General features: G+C 37.8%; 1 protein-coding gene across 4 annotated transcripts in view; it reads left to right on the forward strand.

Moving 5' to 3' along the window:
• Window positions 1-25724, forward strand: part of GSK3B (glycogen synthase kinase 3 beta) — a 301800-nt gene that overhangs the window by 121139 nt on the left and 154937 nt on the right. Inside the window, exon 3 of one of the 4 annotated variants that reach the window (XM_023728841.1) lies at window positions 20297-20342. The exons of 2 other annotated variants lie outside the window; for them this stretch is intronic. In XM_023728841.1, coding sequence (XP_023584609.1) covers window positions 20297-20342 — 46 coding nt within the window. Of the gene's footprint in view, window positions 1-18875; window positions 20343-25724 lie in introns of those variants that run through there. One more of the 4 variants, XM_023728840.1, reaches the window with a different exon arrangement.

Below are 25724 nucleotides of genomic sequence, written 5' to 3' on the forward strand. Positions count from 1 at the left end.
AACCCTCCATCCCTTGTAACCAGCAAAGATTGTTACTTTTTGTGTGTAAACTTTTTCATGAGTTTTTACAATAGAGGTCTCATACAATATTTGTCCTTTTGTGATTGACTTATTTCACTCAGCATAATATCCTCCAGTTTTATCCATGTTACGAGATGCTTCACAGATTCATATGTTTTCTTTGTTCTTCTTACTCTCCTGTGCTGAATTCTTTTGTTTGTGGATTTTTTTTCTCATTTCTTTTGTCTTTGTAGGTTTTGTTTTTACTTAGTCTTTATAGTTTTCCTCTTTATTTTTATGAGTAGGTTTGTTAACTTTGTGATTACTGTAAAATTTCCCCTTATCTTTCTAAGTTTTAAGCAGTCTATTATTACTTGGTATCGCCTTGCTTTTCTCTCCATTAGAAGGTTCTATACCTACACTGTTTATTCCCTCTTTTATTGTTCTGATGTTGTTGTCATTTACAGATTAACTGCTCTGATGCCCTGTTGTATTTCTTTTGGTTTTGGATAGTCCTTGAAAGTTCATTTCCTAGGTTGGTATCTGGCTGGTACGATCCTGCATCCTAGATTCTGCCTGTGAGCTGAAGTTGGTTGTTGTCAGATTGAAGAACTCCCTTTAATAATTCTTGTAAGTTTGGTTTGGCTTTTACATATTCCCTTAGTTTCTGTTAGTCTGGAAATGCCCTGATTTCACCATCATATTTGAACGAGAGTTTTGCAGGACATATTATTCTTGGCTGGAAGTTTTTTTCTTTCAAGGTTTTATATATGTCATCCCATTGCCTTCTTGCCTGCGTGGGTTTCTGGCGAATAATCTGAACTTAGTTTTATCGTTTCTCCTCTGTATGTGATGTCTTGTTTTTCACGAGCTGCTCTCAGGATTCTTTCTTTGTCTTTGGTTTTGGCGAGTGTGATTATGATATTCCTTGGTGATTTTCTTTTGGGTTCTATCCTGTATGGGGTTGTTTAAGCTTATTGGATAGTCAGCTTTTGATCTTTCATGGTATTAGGGAAGTTTTCTTGCAGCAGTTCTTCAATGATCTTCTCTGTGTTTTTTGTTTTCTCCTGCTGTTTTGGAACTCTAAACCGACCTCTGAGCACTGCTTTTTGCTGTGTCCCAAAGTTTCTGGTAGGATGTGTTTTCAGTCTCATTTGATTCTGTGAATTTCTTTATTCCATCCTTAATTCCTTCTATAACCCAGTAATTTTTGAGCAAGTTTTTGTTCACTTTCCATGTGTTTGATTTTTTTTTCCCTTGCTTTTTTTGTTATTGATTTCTGCTTTTATGGCTTTATGGTCAGAAGAGATGCTTTGTAATATTTCGATGGTTTGGACTCTGTTAAGGTTTACTTTATGGCCTAATATGTAGTCTCTTCTGATGAATGTTCCATGTGTGTTGGAAAGAAATTATACTTGACTGCTGTTGGGTGGTGTGTTCTGTGTATGTCTATGAGATCAAGTTGGTTGATTGTGGCATTTAACTCTTCCATGTCTTTATTGAGCTTCTTTCTGGATATTCTGTCCTTCACCAAAAGTCACGTGTTGAAGTCTCCTACCACTTTTGTGGAGCTGTCTATCTCTCTTTTCAATCCTGCTAGAATTTGTTTTATGTATTTTGGAGCCATGTCGTTGGGTGCATAAATATTTATTATGGTTATGTCCTCCTGGTGTATTGACGCTTGAATCATTATGAAGTGTCCTTCCTTATCCTTTGTGGTGGATTTTACTTTAAAATCTGTTTTGTCAGAGATTAATATTGCCACTGCTGCTCTTTTTTGAGTGTTGTTTGCTTGATATATTTTTTTCCCTCCTTTGAGTTTTACTTTGTTTGTGTCTCTGAGTCTAAGGTGTGTTTTCTGTAGGCAAGATACAGACGAATCGTTTTCTTTTATCTATTCTGCCACTCTCTGTCTCTTTATTGGTGCATTTATTCCATTACATTCATTGTAATTATTGATAGATATGAGTTTAGTGCTGTCATTTTGATGTCTTTTGGTGCTTTGTTGGCAGTTTCTTTGTTCCACTTAATTTTCTGTGCTGAGTTGTTTTTATGTATTTTCTTTTCACCTTTTTCACTGTTGTTGATTTTGTATTTGCTGAGTCTTTACATTTTTCTTGTTTTTTGTTTTGATGTGTAGGATGTTTGTTTCTTTTGTGGTTACCTTAATATTTACCCCTGTTTTTCTAAGTTTAAATGAGTCTTTCATTTCTTTATATCGCCTTGACTTCCTCTCCATATGAAAGATCTATGACTACATTTTTAGTCCCTCTTTTTCGTTGTAATGTTATCTTTTACATATTGAAATCTCTGTTTCCCTGTTTTCAGTGTTTTAGATTTGATTCATTTTTGTGACTTCTCTATCTGGATTGATACCTGGTTGCTCTGTCCTGTGTTCTAGTCTTGGGTTATTATCTGAGGTTATTGATTTTCTAACCGGAGGACTTCCTTTAGTATTTCTTGTAATTTTATTTTGTTTTTTGCAAATTCCCAAAACGTCTGTTCATCTGGAAATGCCTTAATTTTGCCATCATATTTGAGAGACAGTTTTGCGGGATATATAATTCTTGGCTGGCAAGTTTTTTCCTTCAAGGCTTTATATATGTCATCCCATTGTCGTCTTGCCTGCATGGTTTCTGCTGAGTAGTCTCAGCTTATTCCTATTAATTCTCCTTTGCAGATAACTTGTTTATCCCTAGCAGCTTTTAAAATTCTCTCTTTATCTTTGGTTTTTGAAAGTTTGATTATAATATGTCTTGGCAGCTTTCTTTTGGGATCTACCTTACATGGAGTTCGATGTTCATCTTGGATAGATATGTTGTCATCTTTCACAATATCAGGGAAGTTTTCTGCCAGCAATTCTTCAACAATTCTCTCTGTATTTTCTGTTACCACCCCCTGTTCTGGTACTCCAGTCACTCGTAGGTTATTTCTCTCGATAAAATCCCACATAGGAGTTTCTGGTATATAACAAGCATTATTTCAGCGTTGTTACCTACAACTTGTTTTGCCATTTTTCCTCTGTGACCTGTTATTCTACTACAGATTACTTACCTAAAATTGAACTACTTGACATGGACGCTTCAGAAATTCCAGTGATAGAAAATGCTTGTGTTGTTGTAGAGCTAAAGTCCGTTTTGGTACCTAGTGTAATAGACCTTTGATATTAGAACAGGGAGAAGATTAATCAATCCTAAAAGTTACTGATGGTTGTTTAGGCTAGCCTTTTCAATTTGAAAATCAGGAAGTTGTATTTTTAATTAATTAGTAATCTTGGCTTCATTAACTATTAATTTCAGTTCTCCTTTGAACTAAGCCGTAGGTTTTAGATCTCCTCGTTAGTTTTATTTGTTCTGTGGCTGGGATGTAGGGATGGGGGATGTGGAGTGTCACTATTGTATTCCATTGTTAATGGAGTGTTTAGCCCTAGTTTTAATATATATCATTTTGGAGAGCAAGGAGAGCTAGTTTGTATGATCCTTAGGGATATGATTATTCTCTGCGTGATATTCTGGACACAGCATAGGAGAAGACCTTGGTTTACTACTTGGTGGTTTTGTAAGCTTTAGCGTATCTGTCAGTGTTATGAGGCTCAGTTTTGTCATCTGTAAAACAGAGATGCCCCTACCACAGCAGTGCCCCAGCCCAGTGTTTGGCACATAAAATAACTCAATAAATATTATTATGTTCTCTTTTTTTCTCATTTCAATGTTGTGTGAATAAAATAAAACAATGTATTATGACAATGTTTTATAAACTTTAAAACTCATAATAACTAATTTCTATTTTTATTTTTTGGGATCTGAATTAGTACAAATTGCTGTTCACTTTGTATTTTATTTTTCTTGTTTATTTCCTCTTAAATTTGGATATTCTGTTTTCAGGCACCTAATTATTTGTATTTATATCGCTGTTTTAAGTTATTTGTTGAAAATCTATTTGCTGATAAAACTAACATTCGACTTGAAAGAAATGGTAATCTATCTATCCCATATGTGGCAATATTATTGGGGTCATAGAAAGTTATTATTAAGTGGAAGCTATAAACCAGGACTAAACCCTGTGGAGGAGAGAGGGAAGGAGAGGAACCACTGGGTAGTACAGTGCGATGGATCACTTTTATATAGCCTTTCTCGCCATGGTCTTGTAGCTCCCACACAAGTGATTAGGTGGAACTATGCAAATAATGTAATTATGGCCCACCAAGGAGATTGGTCAGTTTTGCCATCCTACTGGGTTTAATTGGAGCCATCTCAGAGGCGGAAGGAGAGGATCTCACCACCACCAAGAAGAAGAGCCAGGAGTGAGACATGTCCTTTGGACCCGGGATCCCTGTGCTGAGAAGCTCCTGGAACCAGGGGACCAAGAGAGAGCTGTAACAGTGAAGACGGTGAGAAATTGCAGCAGCAGAACCAGGAGATGGCAGGAGACGGCCTGGCCGAGAGTGAGAAAGCTGAGTGCCTTTGTTCAGGAGGCTTGCTGGTGGAGTAGGGCCCTTGGTAGAGCCAGGTTTGCGGACTCACGGAGCTAGAGCTGAGCGCGCCTTCGGGCCGAGGCTTACTGGTGCAGTTGAGTGCCTCGGGGCAGAGTTAAAGAGCTTTGTAACACTTGCCCTAGCACAGCAGAGATCAGAGAGAGGCTTGCCTGTGGGCATAGCTGAGAAGAGGCTGTCCTGATGGAAGAACTGTATCCTGTGTTCCTGAACCTGAATTGTAACCTGTTACTTCCCTAATAAACCCAGTAACTGTGCGTATTGTCTGTGCGTTCTGTGTGGCCAGTGCAATGAGTTATCGAATTCAGCAGAGAAGTAGAGGGTGTCATGGGAGAGATGGTTTGTGTCAGAATTGGTAAAGGTGGTGGAGAGGAGAGGCATGTCTGACCTCCACCTCAGAGCAGTCTGCCTTGGGTTGTTAATCTTGATTCTCCTTCCCCTCGTGAAGTTAGAAGAGGTCAGGCTATGCCACCATGCCATATTTACAGGTGGAAAAAGTCTTAGACTGCAGTGCAGCTTGAGGAAACTTTCATCAAAACTAGTGAGGAGCCCTCAACCCAAGGTTGCCCTGTCAGGGTGTCCCAGGAAAAGGTCTCCATTAAGCGTATTTGCCACACTTAGTCATTGGCTAGGTAGAGGCCATGGGAAGCTGGTGCTATTGGCCAATGATGCTCCCTGCAGTGGGAGATATGAGAGTCACATTGTCCTAGTTCATACTAAGCTCCTTAAGGATATAGACTGTTTTATACTAATTTTAAGGACCTCTGGTGGTGTCATGGGTACGTGCTCCGCTACTAACCGAAAGGTCTGCAGTTCGAACCCAGGCAGCAGCTCCGTGGGAAAATAGACTGAGCAATCTGCTTCCATAAAAATTACAGCATTGAAAACACTATGGGGGCAGTTCTTCTCTGTCACGTGGGGTTGCTATGAGTCAGAATTGACTTGATAGCACACAACAACAATAACAGCATGCTATTTTCATAATCGCTCAAGTGCCCAAGGAGGGTGACTGGTAAAAAAATCTTTTAATTGAATTTTCAGGAACTCTAAAAAGGTAGATGTACAGGGGTTGTACTGAGTTTGCTCTTAAAATAGTATATACTTGTATTGTCTCCGTTGTTCCAGAGAGGAAAACATGGAGGCAAGATATTTGTGGTTCTGGATGTCCTTACTCTGACTTGCAGTGGTTCAAATGGCTTGAGAGAGAGAAATGAAACAATATAAGGCATAATGTGCTTTTAAGATTGCTCATTTTTTAAAATTACCCATCTTTAGTGTTTATATCTTCCATATACCTATAGTGAATTCAAAAGAAGTGTTTAGTATCAGGAGTTATAGTTGTCCTTTTCACTGGTTTCACTAAAACTTTTGCATTTTCTTGTGGGTAGTCAGCTGCTTGATATTTTTTATAACAGCTTTATTGAGATAATTCACATACCATGAAATTCACCCTTTTAAAGTATACAATTCATTCATTTCAGTATGTTCACAGAGTTGTGCAACCATCACCACTGTCTAATTCCAGAATATTTTCATCACCCCAAAAAGAAACCTGTACCCATCAGCAGTCACTCCCCATTTTCCCCTCCCCTCAGCCACTGGCAACCACTACTAATCAGCTTTCTCTCTCCGTGGATTTGCCTATTGTTGACATTTCATATAAATAGAATCATATAATATGTGACCCTTTGTGTTTGGCTTCTTTCATTTAGCATTTTCAAGGTTCATCTATGTGGAAGTGTGTATCAGTAGTTCATTCCTTTTTATGGCTATACTAAGTTTTGTTTATCCATCTGTTGACAGACATTTGGGTTGTTTCTTCTTTTTCACTGTTAGGAATAATGCTGCTATGAACATTCATGTATACGTTTCTGTGGGGTATTTGTTTTTATTTCTCTTGGGTCCTAGGATTGGGATTGCTGGGTCCTCTGGTGACACTGTGATTAATATGTTGAGAAAGTGCCAAATAGTTTTCCCAAGCAGCTACACCATTTTACAATCCCACTAGCACTGTATGAGTATTGCATTTTTTCTACATCCTTGCCAGTACTTATTATCTGTCTTTTTGACTATAGCCATTTTAGTGGGTGTGAAGTAGTATCTCATTATAGTTTTGATTTGCATTTCACTGATGGCAAATGATGTTGAGCATCTTTTCATGTGCTTTTTGGCCATTTGTGTGTCTTCATAAAATCTTTTACCCATTTTTAAATTGGGTTAGCTGTCTTTTATTGTTGATTTTTAAAATTTCAATACAAGGCCCTTATTAGATATATGGTTTGCAAATATTTTCTCCTATTTTGTGGGTTGTCTTTTCACTTTCTTGGTGATGTTCTTTGAAACAAACATTTTAACTTCTGATCAAGTCTAATTTATTTTTTCTTTTGTCGCTTGTGCTGTTGGTATTGTATCTAAGAAGCTTTGCCTAACCTAAGGTTGTGAAGATTTACTTTTATGTTATCTCCTAAGATTTTTATAGTTTTAGCTCCTACATTTTTGTCTATGATCTCGTTGAAGTAATTTCTGTGTATAGTGTGAGGAAGGAGTCCAACTTCATTCTTTCGCGTGTGGATATCCAGTGTCCAAGCTCCATTTGTTGTAAAGACTATTTTCTCACTGAGTTGCCTTGGAACCCTTGTCAAAAATCAGTTGGCTACAAATATAAGAGTTAATTTCTGGACTGTTAGTTCTAGTCTGTTCTATCCTTAAGCCAGTACTACACTGTCTTGATTACTATAGCTTTGTATTAAATTTGGAATTCAGGAAATGTTGAGTCCTCCAACTTTGTTCTTCTTTTTCAATATCGTTTTGGCTATTCCTAGGCCCATTACATTTCCATATAAATTTTAGGATCAGCTTGTCATTTTCTTCAAAAAAGGCAGCTGGAATTGTGATAGAGAGATTATACTGAATTTGTAGAGCAATTTGGAGAGTATTGCCATGTAAGTAGTATTAAGTCTTCTAATCCATGAATGTGGAATGTTTTCCCATTTATTTTGGTGTTCTGTAATTTCTTTCAGTGGTGTTTTGTAGTTATCGCTGTACCGGTCTTTCAGTCTTATTACATTTTATTCCTATGTATTTTATTCTTTTTGATGCTATTGCAAATGGAATTGTTTTCTTAATTTCATTTTCAGATTGTTCTTTGCTAGTGCTTGTTTTGATAACCTTCTAAGTATATAATGTTAAAATTTGTTCCTAGTTTTTTTTTGTTTTTAATATATTAGGCTAGATTGTTATAAGTGGTCACCCTAAGTTAAAAGATTTCTCAGCCAAATATGGAGTGGTGGTAGTATATAGCTTTTCCGGAACTCGGGGGAATAATTTCTTTCTTTTTTTTAATTATCTAAAAAAGACTTACTGTTAACCTCTATCTAGTCTCGTCTGGTTTCTTAATGTGCTTGGTGATTATAATATCTCAAGGTACTTATCTGTTCCTCTTTGTTACCAGTACTAGTTTTTTATTTTCCTAACCCTCCCAAAGTATTGACTAGATCCCTGAGCCATTTAATAGCTTTATGAAATTGGACAACTTATTTCACCTCTCTATTTCCTTATTGGTTAAGATGGAAGAAATAATAATATTATTATAAGTTTTTGTCAGAATCGAGTAAGAGAATTTACATAGCTTTTTAAATCTGTGCAAACCAAAACCAAACCTGTTGCTATCGAGTCAATTCCAACTCATCGTGACCCTGTAGGACAGAGTAGAACTGCCCCATAGAGTTTCCAAGAGAGGATGGTGGATTCGAACTGCCGACCTTTTGATTAGTAGCTGTAACTCTTACCCACTGCCTGTGAAGCAGTATCCAAATATCAGGGCCATTCTGTCTTCAGATCAGCCTTTGTCTTCTTTAGCTTTAGATACTCTAGACATATTTATCTGAATAAGCTACTTCACCTTACCTTTCCACTCAGAAACCTTCATTGAATTTCTGCATTACAGGATCACATGTTGTCTTAGTTATCTAGTGTTGCTAAAACAGAAATACCTCAAGTGGGTGATTTTAACAAATTTATTTTCTCACAGTTTAAAAGAATGCTGGAAGTCCGAATTTAGGGTGCTGGCTCTAGGGGAGGGCTGTCTCTCTCTCTCTCTCTCTCTCTCTGTCTGTCTCTCTCTCTCTGCTCTGAGGCAAGATCCTTGCCTCTTTTCAGCTTCTTTTCCTAGGTTCCTTGGAGATCATGTGGCTTGTATTTTCTCCTCCTTTTGTGCTTGCTTGCTTAATCTGCTCTTTTATATCTCAAAAGAGGTTGACTTGAAACACACCCCTTAATACTGCCTCATTAACATAACGAAGAAAACCCATTCCCAGATGGAATTATAACCACAGGTATAGGGGTTAGGATTTACAACACATATTTTTTGGGGGACACAATTCCATGCATCACAAGTGTGAACAAAGGCTAATGAACTCAATCTGTATATATTAGGTGTAAAGAACTAAATTAGTTGTTGTATAGGCTACAGGAGGGAGCCCTGGTGGTGCAACAGTTAAGCGCTTGGTTGCTAACTGATAGGTTGGCAGTTTGAACCAACGCAATGGTTCCCGTGAGAGAAAGACCTGGTGATTTGCTCCCATAAAGATTACAGTCTACAAAACCCTCTGGGGCAGTTCTCTGTCACATGTGATCACTGTGAGTCGAAATTGACTTGATGACACCTAACAACAGCAACATAGGCTACAAGAAAGCATAAGGCACTGTCTGCATTCAAAGAGTTTATAGTCCAGATAGGATGACATGATAATAAACAGTAGAATGTGAAGTATTAAGGACTTCTAGTTCTGTATCAAATATGATTTGCATGATGAAATATCTTCATGTAGATTGTCTCAAAGTGAGTACATAAAGTCCCAGAGAAACTGCATGTTTTATATAAATACTGTCTGGGTTAGATAACAACCAAGCTAAACTTTCGGGCTTAGTGAGGGAGGAAACTTGAAGAAAAAAAAAAAAGAGCTTGGGGTGGGGGGTCAAGTAAGGGAACTTTTCAGTTGAGTTAGTAGGTTCCTTCAAACCAGTGCCTCTTGCAGGGCTTTAATCACTGTACCTTCTTGAGTTAGAGGGTATATGTCAGTGAAAGAATACGGATGGAAAATAACACATTTTCTTATTATCTGTGTATGTAGTGATGCCTCTTTTAACCTGTTTCCTGAGGGCAAAGTTTTTTTGGGGGGGCAGGGGGTTGGTTTAAATGAAGTCACCTTGGGTTTGAAGGAATTAGAAAACCAAAACCAGACCTATTGTCATCAAGTCGATTCAGACTCATAGCGGCCATGTAGAATAGAGTAAAACTACCCATAAGATTTCCAAGGAGTGGCTGGAGGATTCCAACTTTTGATCTTTTGGTTAGCAAACCAACAACAACAACAAAAAAAGCCGTTGCCATTGAGTTGATTGTGACTCATAGTGATCCTATAGGACAGAGTAGAACTGTCCCACAGGGTTTCCAAGTAGCACCTGGTGAATTCTAACTGTCGACCTTTTGGTTAGCAGCCATAGCTCTTAACCACTACACCACCAGGGTTTCCTTGGGTTAGCAACGGAGCTCTTAACCATTGTGCCACCAGGGCTTCTTGAAGGGATTAGATGGAGATTTTATTTTTCTCATCACTTTTGATGCACCAACAGTGAGGGGATGTGTGCTGTTCTACATGTACATACTCTTTGGTGGGCTAGAGTCTGGCCTAAAAGGTGGTATTCGCATGCCTGCATCATTGCTCTGTGAGTATAGAGCCCTTTACTAGCTCTTGATCTTTATTAATTAGTTAGAGAGTAATTTGAGAGAGGGAGTAGTACTTCATGGCTTTATTCCCCTGAAGAGGAGGTCTCTTATGTGTGCCATGAGAGGTGGGGGATACACGTTTTGGTAGCTAAATCGAGTTTATTGCTGCTCATGGAGATCTCATATGTTAAACAGTGGAACTGAGCTCCATAGGGTTTTCTTGGCTGTAATATTTATAGAAGCAGATCGCTAGGCCTTTCTTCAGCAGAGCTGCTGGGTGAGTTTGAACCACCAACCTTTCAGTTAGTAGTCAAGTGCAAACTTTGCTTTCCCTTTATTTCTCTGACTGGTAGTAACATTTCAGACAATGAAATGTATTGTTGAAATGTATCTTTTTGTCAATACAGGTATAATTTCAATAATTTAATATCTTGTAATTTCTGTCTCAGTTAATTATTACTGTGTAACAAATAGTCCCCCAAAGTCAGTGGCTTATTACATAGTGATTTAAGATTTCTCATGATTCTGTGGCTTGACTGGGCAGTTCTTCTGACCTCACCTGAGCTCACTCAGGTAGCTGCAGTCAGCTAACTGGTTGTCTTGGATGCCTGAACCTCTCTCTCCAAATAGTATTTTCATTTTCAAGGAAGCTAGACCAAGCTTCCTCATGACATGGCAGCCTGATCCAACTTTGTTTCTTCCAACATTATTCTACTTCCTTAACAACCGTTAGCACACATATTCTCCATATTTCTACCTGTATAAATTGGAAATACCATGTAGTTCTTTTGGAGTGTGGGGCACCCCCTCATGGGTCACACTCTTACCATACCTTTCAGTGCCTGCTGGGACTTGAGTCTAGTTATAGGTCTAGAAGCAAAGAAGGGCTGTCAGGGTGGGTCCGAAGGAGAATCAGCAGTGTCTTGCAAGGCAACTACCTTAGGGGAGGGCGTTACAGGTTCCTTGGGCAAAGCAGGGTTAAACTCCTTGGATAGTGTTGGAAGGTCTGTTTCTACTGGCAAAGAAGACTCAGCAGAATTTAGGGGTTCAGTATCCTCAGCTTCATCACGATCTGCCCGTATGTCCCTATTCCAATTTTGCAGGATCCCATTTTTTCCCAATTAATGCCCTCAGTTTAACAGCAGATACCCTGCAAGGCTGGGAATTCAATTTGTGTTGTAATTCAGCCACTCATAGACTGAGGCTCTGAGTTTGGTTTTGGTTTGTAGTGATCTTAGCTCTGTGGCTCCAGGGGAATAATTTTCTGTCAGAGCACACCTAGAAACTTCCAGGTCATTTTTGCAGTGCTTGAGCCAGAAATTGAAAGCCCTGAGCTCATCCTTTTCTTTTCCCACTTTCTCCAACAAAATCAGAAGTAACCAGCCAATTATACTCATTGGTTTGACAGAAATGCTCTGAAGTATCAAATATGTCATCATACAGAACTTTGTCTCGTATAAGTATTTGATTAGGAGTATCCAGTGATGATCTTTTGCATCTCTCTGTTGCCACATCATGCTATGGACTATCAGCGCCCTCTTTACTAATGGAAATATTCATTAGTACCTTTAAATTTAATCAGCTTAGAAAACCAATTCCAGAAACCCTGGTGGTGCAGTGGTTAGGATCTTGGCTGCTAACCAAAAGGTCGGCAGTTCAAATCCACCAGCAACTCCTTGGAAACCCTATGGGGAGTTCTACTCTGTCCTTTAGGGTTGCTGTGAGTTGGAATCGACTCAACGACAGTGGTTGCAGAAGCAGTTCAGAAAACTCACTGTTAAGATTCTGTTCCTGTAAAACCACCCCCTGGTACCAAAATCTGTATTACTCAGATTTATCAGAGAAAGAAACAGAGATTAATTTTAAGGAATTGACTTAGGCCACTGTGGGTGCTGGCAAGTCCAAAGTCTGAGGTTAGGTGACAGGCTGGAAACTCCAGCAAGATATCTGTTACAGTCTTGGAACAAGACTTCTACTCTTGGAACCCGCAGTTTTTTCTCTTAAGGCCTCGATTGATTAGATGAGGCCCACCCTTATCATTTAAAATAATCTCCTTTATTTAGAGTCAACTGATTGCAGATTTTGATCACATCTGCAAAATACCTTCACAACAATATACAGTGTTTGAGCAAACAGCTGTGCAGCATAGCCTAGCCAAGTTGACACATGAAATTAATCATCATGATCCTCATACTAAGTATTTATTCAACATTTGATTATCAAGTACTTCCTATGGGTTAGGAACTGTTCTAGGTTCTGTAGATAGAACAATGAATAAAACAGACAAAAATCTATGCCATTTTTAAGCTTATATTCTAGTGGAGAGAGATGGACAGTAATAAATATGGGGAAGAGATACAGTATGTTAGATGATTTGTTGCTGTGGAGGAAAATGAAACAAAGAAGGGGGACAAATGCTAAGAGTGTTGAGGTTGCAATTTTAAATAGTGTGAGGACATAGCATTTGAGGTTATACCTACACCTGAAGTAGGTGATGGGAGGACTAGCTATTTTGGTATTTAGGAGGAGAAGATTCCAAATTGAAGGAATAGCAAACTCAGGGACCCTGAAAGGCATGCCTGAACTTATGAGAACAGCTGGATGTCTGATGTGTCAGGAGAAGGGCAGGGGAGAGGCAAGTAGTGAGGTCACCTGAGACTCATTTAGGGTGGTGGTGGACACGGCAGTTGGTAGAAGCCTTGCAGGCCGTAGTAAGGATTTTGGCTTTAACCGTGTTCACAGTGGTAAGCCACAAGCCACTGGAGGTTTTACATTTTTTAAGTTACATTTTTAAAATGATCACTCTGGCTGCTTTGTTGAACATAAATGGGAGGTGAGCAAGGGGAAGCTGAGAGACATTTAGAAAGCTATTCAGTAGTTTAGGCAAGAGATGATAGTGGCTTACACCAAGGTGGTAGATAACGTGTTCTTTAAAAATTGTATATGTAGTTTTTAGTTAATTGAGATAATTATAGATTCACATGCAGTTATTAGAAATAATAGCGATCCCATGTACCCTTTATCCAGTTTCCCTCAATGATAGCATCGTGCAGAATTATTGTCTGTATCACAGCCAGGATATTGTCATTGATACAGTTCCACTAATCTTGTTCAGATTTCCTGATTTACTTGTACTCATATGTATGTGTGTGTATGTAATTCTGTGCGATTTTATCACTTGTGTCGGTTTTTGTATTCGCACCACAGTCGAGATACAGAAGAATTCCGTCACCACAAGGATCCTTCTATTGCTCTTTTATAACTACACCCACTTCTTTCTCAGCTATCCCTGTACCGGTCTCCCCAGTTAAACCTCTGTCAGCAACCTAATCTGGTTTCCATTTCTGTAATTCTTTTATTTCAAGACTATTATATAAATGAAATCATACACAATGTGTAATCTTTTGGGATTGGCTTTTCTAAAAAAATTTTTCCCTCAGCTTAATTCTCCAAAGAGTCATCCAAGTTGTTGCATACATTAATAATTCATTGTTTTTTAATGCTAAATACTATTCCGTGGTATGGATGTACTACATTTTATTTACCCATTCACCTGTTGAAGGACATCTGGGTTGTTGCCATTCTTTGGCTATTCTAAATAAAGCTGCTGTGAACCATTGTCTACAGGTTTTTGTGTGAACATACATTTCCATTTCTCTGATAAATGCCTAAGGCAGGCAGTTGCTAGAATCTTGGATATGTTTTGAAGATGGAGCCTACAGGATTTCTTGACAGATTGAATGTGAGGTCGGAGAGAAAGAAGAATCAAGTCTTAAAGGTTTTTGGCCTGTGCAACTGGAAGAGACAGGGGTGGAGGAGGTTTAAGAGAGATCGAGAATTTTGCTCATGACATGTCAAGTTGAGATGTATGTTAGTCACCCAAAACAATTGTCAAGTAGGCAGTTGATCAGATGATTCTGGAGTTCACCGGAGAGGTCTGGCCTGGGAATATAAAATTGGGAGTCATCGACCTTTGAAGCCCTTAGACTCGAAGAGGTAATAGAGTTCAAGACAGGTCAGAGACTAAGTCCTGGCTACTCCAGTGTTTAGAAAATAGGGAGATGAGAAGGAAGAAACTGCAAAAATGGCCTGTGAGGAAGGAGGAAAACCAAGAGAGTTTAGCGTCTTGGAAGACAAGTGGAGAAAGCCTTTCAAGGAGGGAGAAAGGGAGCAACGATCATCTGCTTTTGTGGAAACAGTTGTCACAGCATATAGGCATATTCTCTGTGGTAGCCGGAGATTTTTTTTTTTTTTTTTTAAAGCTAGTGGTATTTATAGAGGGTGTCCTCCTTTTCTAGTTTTTTCTTATTAAGAAGAACAGAGGTTTTTTTTTAGTTTTTGTTCGTTTGTTCAGAAAGAAAATGGTCCCAAAGAGGAATGGAATCCTGTCTGTTGAGATCCAACTTAATTGTGTACTCACGAAAATTTTTTTTCTAATCTCAGGCAAAAGTATTCTTTCTCTTTTCAAAGCTCTCACATCATTTTTTGGTACCTCTAATAGCACGTAACATTTTCTGTTGTGTGAGATTGTTATTTGCATATTTGTCTTATTTTGAATCATAAGTGCTTTCAGTACTAGGGGATTGCTTTATTGGCTTTGTATTCCAGAAGCATATAATGATAAATGAAGACTGGATAGAATTGAGTTACATTCCATGTGGTGGTTAAGAACATGGGCTTAGGAATCTGACATACCGGATTCAAATCTTAGCTCTGCTGTTTGCTAGTAAATTCTTTAACCCCTCTATGCGTGTGCTCCCTCTGTAATATTGCCTACTTGGTTGGTTTGTGGAGCGGGATTAAACGAGATGAATTTAAAGCCCTTAGCAGAGTGCCTGGCTCATAGTAAATTCTCCATAATCATTCATTGTTGATGCCATCATTGTTATTGCTAATTAAAAAAAAAAAAAAAAAAAAACCCAAACCCGTTTCCGTTGAGCCGATTCCGACTCTTAGTGACCCTACAGGACAGAACTGTCCCATACAGTTTCCAAGGAGCATCTGGTGGATTCGAACTGCCGACCTTTTGGTTAGCAGCTGTAGCACTTAACCACTACGTTGCCAGGGTTTCCATGCTAGTATTATATTGACTTTCAAAGATACAGGGTTAAAGGAATGCTGCATTCAAGTTGAGGTTGACTTACATGCTAGGTCCTCTGAAAACTAAACATTCGGGTTCTGGTTTGAATCTCTTTCAGCAGCGTGTAGTACCTGACAGGAAGTAGAAGTCCTTTAAACTCTTTAGGCCCTGCAGGTGTCCTTTCCTTTGTTTTCCCTCCTTTCCCCTTTCTGTGCTGGGCAAGTTGTCTGAATAACTGATTGGGAAAAACATCATGCATGAGTCCTGTGTATTGTTTCTATAAAATTGAGATTTCTTTGTAGAAAATTTTAAGCTAACCTAGTCAGTATATTATTTTACAACTACAGTGTACAGCTGTAAAAACTGCATAGAAGAGGTGTCTGACTTCCTCCAATCTCACAACGGAGAAGAAGAGTCGAGATCAACAGCCGAAGGCTGATTGCTGTGAGGCAGAGGTCAGGCATGCCTCCTCTCTCCATCTTTACTAATTCTGACGCCAACCATCCCTCCCATGGCACTCTCTACTGGGTTCGATAATTCATTGCAGTGGCCACACAGAACTCACAGACCAGACTCACAATTATGGGGTTTATTAGGGAAGCAACAGTTATAATTCAGGCTCGGGAACACTCAGGATACAGTTCTTCCATCAGGATAGCCTCTTCCCAGCTGTGCTTGCAGGCATGCCTCTCCTTGGCCCTCATTTTCTGCCCAAAGGCACTCAGCTTTCTCTCTCTGTGGGCCAGGAAGCCCACTGCGCTGTTTCCTGCTGCCAGGTCTCTCCTGCTGGTGTCTCCTTCCTTGGTGGTGGTGAGCTTCTCCTCTCTGCTCTGAAATTGGCTCTCTTTTAAGGCAAAACTGACCAATCCCCTTGGTAGGGCACAATTACCCTATCACACAGTCACCTGGGTGAGAGTTACAAGACCATGGCTAGGAAGGCCACACAAAAGTAATCATTAATCGCACCACAACAGCTTAGATTTTTTCTTTACACACTAATTAAGCAATATAAAAGGAAAATGTTACCATAAATTCCCAAAACATTAGTCAATAAATTAATCAAAGAAAGTCCTCTATGTATATGATATATGTGTGTAGGTATATGTACTAAGTGCAAAGAAGACACTGAATATAAGGAACTTTCTTTCCTTGACTTCTAGGGCAGCGCTTGTAAACTGGGGACCTGATACTTGTTTTTCTAAATAAAGTTTTATTGAAACATAGCCACACCCATTCCTATTATCTGTGACTGCTTTCCCACTACAACTACAGAGTTGAGTAGTTGCATCATGGGCAACGTGGCCTACAAGCCTTAAGTATTTATTTTCTGGCCTTTTACAGAAAATGTTTGCCAACCCCTGTTCTAGGATATTATTTTTATGGCTCTTCTCTTACAGCGTTGCTCATTCCCAGTCTCTTGTATTGATTTCTTTTCCTCTGTCTGCTTAAATATTGTTATTCTCAGGCTTCCTTCTTGAACATCTCACCTTTCTTGAAGCTTACGTGACACCACTTTGTAGATTCTGTTTACTGACTGACTTCTTTTTAGTATCCTTTATAGACTTTTACTGCTAGGAACTCTGGCCACTTTTCTTATTCTGCAGTTTTATTTACTCCTGTGGCTTCAAGAACCACCCAGACCTCCCACTAGAGGATAAGACGAACATATCACATTGCTTTCTGGACCTTTCCTCTTCAGTGTCCCTTAGTCATTTCAGATTGAACACGTCTCAGACTGAACTCATTTCCTCTTGCTTCCAAAACAGCTTCCTAGGCCAGTGAACTCTCCTACCATGTTAACAGTCACATGCCTCAGAAGCCTGATAGTTCTCATTCCCCTCCTTCCAGTTACCAGTCCAGTAGTAGTAAGTGATCAAATAATTGTTGATCTTGCCTCTCAGGGCCATTTCTTTCTTTCCATTTTCACTGTTTTTGCATCAGTGCAGGCCCTACTTTTATTTATCTGCTTCCTTTAGTAACTTTTTTCATAGCCAGTGATCTTCCCAAGACAAATCTCTTGCTTAGAACACATCAGTGGCTCTTTATGTCCTGTAATATTTGAACTCTTCAGCACTATAGTTGAGGCTTTCCATCTGATCCCTTTCCAGAATTTTTCAAAGTAGCAAGCAAATTTTTCTTGATTCCTGACCTCACTTACCTATGACATGTTCAGAATGAGCTAGAATTATCACATAGTATTCTAATTGTTGGTTTGCCTACTCATTGAATATGAAACCTTTACGGACTCTGGATTTTTGTGTACTCAGAGCCTGCGCTCAAACACATAGTTGGCTTCACAATATTTGTTGAACCCATTGAGTTATTTTGATGTGATATCCTAGCCAACCGTAGGTTCTTTTGGAGCATCTGAATTTACTCTGGAATCTACAAAGATTTAGAGATGGGATTAAATGCTTCAAGCTTAGTATGATTACTAAGGATGGATGGTAGAACTCTGAGTAACACTCATATTTTTCGGTAGGTTTATTTGGGGGAAAATATTCTTCAAAGCAGATTTCATGCAGTGAATCTTATTTTATTAGGCTTTATGAAAATGGAACTTTTTAAGGTGGAGGGAAAAAAAAAAACCTCCCAGTTAGAATGAACTTTGGTGAAGAAGAAAAGACTATAGACAGCGATATGCTGCCTACCATACACCCACAGTATTAAGCTTGCTGGTTGTTGCTTCACTAGAAGTTCACTTTTCCTTTATTGAACCTTACATAAGGGTACCTAATGTACCCTTTTGAGAATCCCTTGACTCCATGCTTTTAGCTTCCAGAGTATTTTTTATTAGTTTGTTTTAAAGTGTGAGGTGTCAGATGATGTAAAAATGAACAGAAGCCCCTGTGTTTAGTTTATAGGGGAATATACGTTAATAGTTATTCATTAAAAGAAAAGACTACTTTTTCCTTTAAATGTGCCTTTCAGGTTTTCTTTTGTAATAGTCTGTGTATTCTTTTTTTTAAAGATGAGAGTGGTTAGTAAGACTCTAGTATACGTGTAATCTTCTGACTTTTCTATATTAGAAAAAATTGCCTTTATAGGCAGATAGTTTGCCACAATAGACTTCAGATTTTTAACTATTACTTATAGGAAGAAATACGTTTTACATTGCAGCCCTGTGCACAGAATAATATAACAAGTTTCATGAAAAAATCCTTACTTTTACTGTGTAGTCTGTCCTATCCTGTCCTCTTAGTTATCTAGTGCTGCTGTAACAGAAATATCACAGGTGAATGGCTTTAATAAATAGAAATTTGTTTTCTCACAGTTTAGGGGGCTAGAAGTCTGAATTCAGGGCACCGGCTATAAGGGAAGCTGATGCTCTGTTGGCTCTGGAGGAAGGTCCTTGTCTCTTTTGAGCTTCTGCTGCTGGGTGGTCTTCACGTGGCTTGGCATCTTCCCCCATCTCTGCTCTCCTTGCTTAATTTCTTTTATATCTCAAAAAAGATGGACTAAGAGACCCTCTACACTAATACTGTCTCATTAACATAACAAAGAAAACCTGTCCCCAAATGGGATTATAACCACAGGTATAGGAGTTATGGATTTACAACACATATTTTTGTAGAACACAATTCAATCCACGATACCTATCCTATCCCATCCCACTCCCTTCTCAGTGATGACTGGGTTGGAACCCACAGCTTGAAAAATACTGGTCTAAAAAGCAAATTGTAAGGTATAAGCAATTACAGAAACAGGGAATTTACTTTGTAAAAGACAAAATTAACCTACTTTGAGAGTTCTGTGGGTGATATAGAAAGATACAAAATTCAGCTTTTACTCTGAAGACACATATAGTTAGCTGATTGGGCAAATTTTATGTGTGTATGGATCTCTGTGTGTAGTGACTGTGATATAAAATATGATTTCTTTAAGCTACTTTTGAAAAGAATTCTTTTCTATAACACCCCTGCAGTTGTAAAATTGTATCAAAATCAATAGAGTATACAATAAATTCCAAAGTATTTGTAAGTGCTTTAGGAATTTGGAGACAGGAAAAGATTAGTGTGAGTTGGAACAGCTGGGGATGGCCTCATGACAGAGGTGGGAGTCAAGTAGGAACTTAAAAGATGGGTAGAATGTGTGTAGGTGGGAGGAGGGGCTTGACATTCCAGTGATGCCAAGAGTGATCAGTGTCTTAGAATTGAAAGAAACAATATATTCAGGAAGAGTGAGAAGTGAGATCTGGCTATAATATGAGGTTCGCGTTGGTCATGAGTGAAAGATAAGATTAAGTTTGTAAGGAAGAGCCAGATTATGAGGTGATTTAGACTTTATCCTGTAGGAAATGGGGTTCTCTCTTACCTCTCTCAGTCCCTCCTTCTCTGTATTTCTCATCTCTCAGCTTGCAGTGAAAATATAGTTGATGTTTTGGGAGAGTAAGTATGGCCTGGTTAAAGTTGGGAGAACCTAGGGGTTAACAGAGATTAATATTACACTCCTATGGAAGCAGTAAGCCAAGGCTAAAAATCGAAAGCGTTTGGCAAGAATAGATAAATGGTTTTATTACATTTTAATTAATTTACAGAAGTAATCTCATTGTGTTTTTATTCAAAAGGGCATTTATTAAGTTCTTTCTCTATGCTAGGCTCTCAGGATTCAAAAAGGGATAAATATGGACTGTTTCTAACAGTACATTAAATACGTACAGTTTTCCTAGTTGTGTTTGTTTTTTTTTTTAAATCCTGGTATTTATCATGCTACCACATCTTCACAGTTGTGTATAATGAAGCTACACAACTCTATTTTCCCTCTCTTGTTAGGTTGCACTCCTCTGATTCAACCCAATTCTTTGTCTTTCTTGTACATGCACTTAAGTAGTTGATGTTTCTAGAGAAAAACAGTGTTTCCCCGTTTCACATTAAAATTATAACCACAGACCTGAAATGGGCCTGAGGTACTTCCAAACAATCCTGCTACATTTCCCCAGTAGTTCTCTCCCATTTTCTCAAAGGAGTGTTTCACATATTCTCTTCTCTCTTTTAAGGAGCCCTGGTGGTGCAGTGGTTAAGCGCTTGACGGCTAACCGAAAGGTCAGTGGTTCGAACCCACCAGCCGCTCTGCAGGAGAAAGATGTGGCAGTCTGCTTCCGTAAAGATTGGAAACTCTGTTGGGCAGTTCTACTCTGCCCTGGAGGGTTGCTGTGAGTCGGAATCGACTCGATGGCAATGGGTTTGATTTTTGGTTTCTTCTCTCAAACAACTTTATTGAGGTATAGTTTACATACAATAAAATTTATCCATTTTAAATGTACAATTAAAAATTTTAAGTAAACTTATAGAGTTGAAAGCCATCACCACAATACGGTTTTAGAACACTCCTGTCATCCCAAAAATGTCCTTTGTTCTCATTTGTAGTCAGTAGCTGCTTCTACCTCCCAGCCCCTGCTGTGTGTTCTGTCTCTGTGTGAGTTTGCCTTTTCTTGAATTTTCATATGAATGGAATCATACAATATATGACTTTTGTGTCTGGTTTATTCACTGAGTATAATATTTTTTTGATTCATCCATGTTGTAGCTTGTATTAGTAGTTTGGTATTCTTTAGTGCTGAATAGTATTCCATTGTATGTGTATATCACATTTTGTTTATCCATTAATCTACTGCTGGACATTTAGTAGTTTCCAGCTCTTGGATATTATGAGTAATGTTGCTGTGAACATTTGCATACAAGTCATTGTGTGGACATGATGTTTGCATTCCCCTTGGGTAGAGGTAGATACCTAGGAGTGGAGTTGCTGGGTCATATGGTAATTTGTAATTACCTTCTTAAGAAACTGCCAAATTTTTTCACAGCAGCTACACTATTTCACATCCCTACCAGCAACGTATGAGGGTACATTCTCACCAACACTTGGTATTGTCAGTCTTTTTTATTATAGCCATTCTAGAGGCTATGTAAGGAGCCCTGTTGTGCAGTGGTTAAGAGCTCAGCTGCTAACCCAGAGGTTGACAGTTTGAACTCACCAGCTGCTCCACGGGAGAAAAGAACTGACAATCTGCTCTGGTGAAGATTACAGCCCAGGAAACCCTAAAGGGGCAGTTCTCCTCTGTCATATAGGGTCACCGTGAGTCAGAAAAAACTCGATGGGACACAACAACAGTAGTGGCTATGTAGTGATATCTCATTGTGGTTTTAATTTGCATTTCCCTAGTGACTAGCTAGGAGACCCTGGTGGTGTAGTGGTTAAGAGCTACCGCTGCTAACTGAAAGGTCGGCAGTTCAAATCCTTCAGTTGCTCCTTGGAAACCCTATGGGGCAATTCTCCTCTGTCCTATATGGTCACTATGAGTTGGAATCGACTCAACGGCAGTGGGTTTTGTTTGGTTTAGTGAATAGCCTACATGTATTTTGATAGGGATTGTGTTGAATCTATAGATCAATTTGGCTATAAATGCCATCTTAACAATGTTGTTAAAATCTAATCCGCAAACACAGAATGTCTCTTCATTTATTTAGATCTTCTTTAATTTCTCTTAGCAATGTTTTATAGTTTTCAGACTAAAAATCTTTTACTTCTGTTGTTAAGTTTATCCTAAGTATTTTATTCTTTTTGATTCTGTTGTGCAGGGATACTGCTCACAGGCCAAATTTAGCCACAGCCCAGCCCCTGAGATTATGGACATTTTTAAATGATTGTGGACAAAAAAGAAATAAGACTATGTAACAGACACCATAGATAGCTTGCAAAGCCTAAAGTACTATCTGACCTTTTACAGAAAAAGTTTACCTGTCCTTGCTGTTATAAATGGAATTGTTTTCTCAATTTTATTTTTGATTTGGTCTTTGTTAGTATATAGAAATAAAATTTATTTTTAAAAATAAAGCTTGTATGTACTGTGACCTTGATAAGCTCATTTATTAATTCGATTATTTTTGTTGTTGTTTTAGCTTCCTTAGGATTTTCTGTTTATAGGATCATGTCTGAGAATAAAGCCAGTTTTGTTTCTTCCTTTCTAATCTATGTGCGTTTCATTTCTCTTTTGTGCCTTATTGCACTCACTGGAATAGCCAGTGTAGTGTTAGCTAGGAGTAATGACAGTGGACATATTTGCCTTGTTTCTGATTTTAGGGGAAAGCATTCAGTCTTTCCCCATTAAGTATGATCTTGGCAACAGGTTTTTTATAGATGCCCTTTATCAGGTTGAGGAAGTCCTTTTTATCCCTAGTTTACTGAGAGTTTTTAATCATGAATGGATATTGGATTTTTGTCAGATTTTTTTTTTCTTTGTATGTATTGAGATAATCGTGGTTTTTGTCATTTATTCTATTAATGTGGTATATTACATTAATTATTTTTTGGATGTTATACCTATCTTGTATTTCTGGGATAAATCCCACTTGATCATAGTGTATAGTTATTTTTCTGTGCTGCTGGCCGTGCTACTAACCAAAAAGTTGGTGGTTCATATCCACCCAGAGACACCTCGAAAGAAATGCCTGGCAGTCTGTTTCCAAAAGATCACAGCCATTGAAACTCCTATGGAGCATCGTTCTACTCTGAGACATACACGGTTGTCATGAGATGGAAATGACTTGATGGTGGGTGGTTTTCTGTGTGGGGAGGCAGGGGTTAATTTACTAATGTTAAAGATTTTTGTGTCTTTGTTCATGGGTAATATTGGTCTGTAGTTTGTTTTGTCTTTGTCTAGTTTTGGTATCAGGGTAATATTAGCTTCATATAATTAGTTGGAAATGTTCTTTCCTTCTTTATTTTCTGAATGAGTTTGTGTAGGATTGATGTAATTTCTTTTTTAAATGTTGAATTCACCAGAGAAGCCATCTGGGCCTAGTGTTTTCTTTGTAGGAGGATTTTTAATTACTATTGAGTTTCTTTACTTGTTAGAGGTCTAACCTTTCTTCTTTTTTAATGTAGGTGTTTAAAGCTATATGTTTTCCCCTAAACGCTGTGTTAGCTACAAACCATACGTTTTTGCCGTGTTCTGTTTTTATTTTCATTCAGTTTAGAACATTTTCTGATTTTCTTTCGAGGATGGATTGTTTAGAAGTGTGTTATTTAATTTCCAAATATTTGAGGGATTGCCCCATTTTCTTTCTGTACCTAATTTTAAATTTTATTCTATTATGGCCAGAGTACATGCTTTGAATGATTTCATTTCTTTTGAATTTATTGAGACTTGTGTTATGGCTTAGCAAATGATCTGTCCTGGAAAATGCTCCATGTACACTTGAAAAGAATGTACATTATACTGTTCTTGGGTGGAGTTTTCTATAAATATCATTAGGTCGAGTTGGTTCAAGTCTCACATGCCCTTCTGATTTTCTATTCAGTTATTTCATTAAATTATTGAAATTTCAAACTATCATCATTGTATTGTCAGTGCTTCCTTTCAAGTCTTTCAGTTGCTGTCTTGTATTTTGGAGCTCTGTGTGCACATTTCTAATTGTTATATCTTCTGATGTATGGATCCTTTTATCATTAGAAATGTCCGTGTCTCTAGTCATAACATTAATATTCCTTGTCTTAAAATCTACTTTGTCTGATAATAATATTGCTACTCTAGCTCTCTTTTGGTTGCTGTATACTATATATTTTTCCAAAATTTTACTTTCAAGCTATTTGTGTCTTTGAATCCGAAGTGTGTCTCTTGTAGATAGAATATAGTTGGAGCTTTCTTTTTTATCTAGTCTAATAATCTCTGCCTTTTGGTTGTTGTGCTTAGTTCATTAACATTTTATCTAGCTTTTGATATGGTTGGAATTATCTCTATCATTTTGTTCTTTGTTTTAAGTATCTCTTAAGTTGTTTTTCCTCGGTTTCATTTATTGCCTTCTTTTGTGTTGAACAGATATTTTTTAGTGTTATCATCTTAGCTCTTCTGTTGATTAACATTTAACCAATTATTTTCTTAGTGGTTGTTCTAGAGATTACAATACGTATCTTGATTTATCACAGTCTCCTTCAAGTTAATATTGATGTAATTCTAGTAAAATATAGTGCATTTGCTCCAGTACGGCTCTATTTTTCTCCCTCTTCTTTGTGCTATTATTGTCATATTTTTGTTATAAACCCAATAATACACTGTTATCATTATTGCTTTATACAACCAAAAAAACCTACTGCCGTTGAGTCGATTCTGACTCATAGCGACTCTATAGGACAGGGTAAAACTGCCCCATAGGATTTCCAAGGCTGTAATATTTATGGAAGCAGACTGCCCCATCTTTTTCCCGAGGAGTGGCAGATGGGTTCAAGCCGCTGACCTTAACCACTGTACCACCAGGGCTCCTTTATACAACTTATGTTTTTTAATGATACTAAGAGAAGAAAAGAAAAAAATATCTGTATTTATACAGCCTTTATATTTTTTCATTTATACACCGTTTCGGGTGCTCTGCTCTTTTCTCCTTTTGGATTTGAATTACCGTCTGCTGTCATTTCCTTTTAGCCTAAGGGACTTGCTTAAGTTTTTCTTATAAGACAGGTCTCCTAGTTTTGAATTTTCTCTGTTTGTTTATCTGGTAGTGTTTTTATTTTTCCCTTCATGTTTGAAGAATAGTTTTCCTATATATAGCATTCGTGGTTGATGTTTTTCTATTTTTTATTCAGCACTTCAAATATACTTTTTTTTACTGCATTCTGGCCTCCATTTTTTCCTGATGATTAAGTCAGCTGCTAAAGCTATTGTTTTTCCCATGTATTTGGTGAGTCATTTTTCTGTTGCTGCTTTCACGATTTTCTTCAATTTGAGTGTAATGTGCCTAGATGCGAATTTCTTTGTGTTTATTGTATTTGGAGTTCTCACTGAGCTTTATGACATTTGGTAGATTAGGGTTTTTCATCAGATTTGGGAAGTTTTCAACCATTATTTTATCAAACATTTTTTTTTTCTCCCCTTACCTCTTTTTCCTCTTTCTGATAACTCCCTTTACACATATGTTGGTGGGTATGATGTTATCCCCCAGGTCTCTGAGACTCAGTTCAATTTTTAGCAGTCTTTTTCATTGTTGTTCTGTTCTTTATGTCAGATAATTTCTATTTCTCCATTTTCAAATTCACTGATTCTTTAATGGCATCTCAAATCTTCTCGACTGCATAGTGAATTTTTCATTTGTTATTGTACTTTTGGCTGTAGTATTTCCGTGTTTTAAAAGGTAGTATTTTGTTATTGAAGCTTTCTATTGGTTGTATAATTGTGGTTATATTTTTCTTTAAATTTTTAAACATGATTTCCTTTAATGTTTGAACATATTTGTGATAGCTACTTTGTATTCTTTGTTAAAATCAACAGCTGTGTCTGCTTAGAGTCAGTTTCTATTGACTTTTAAAATTTTTTTTACCTAAGTATAGGTCAGACTTTCCTGTTTGCATTTCTAAATTTTTTTTTTCCTGAAAATTGAACAGTTTAGACAATATATTGTAGCGACTCTGGATTCTGATTATGTTTTAAACCT

Source organism: Trichechus manatus, unplaced genomic scaffold (assembly GCF_000243295.1).
Source record: "Trichechus manatus latirostris isolate Lorelei unplaced genomic scaffold, TriManLat1.0 scaffold00026, whole genome shotgun sequence".
In the NCBI taxonomy this organism is placed as follows: domain Eukaryota; kingdom Metazoa; phylum Chordata; class Mammalia; order Sirenia; family Trichechidae; genus Trichechus; species Trichechus manatus.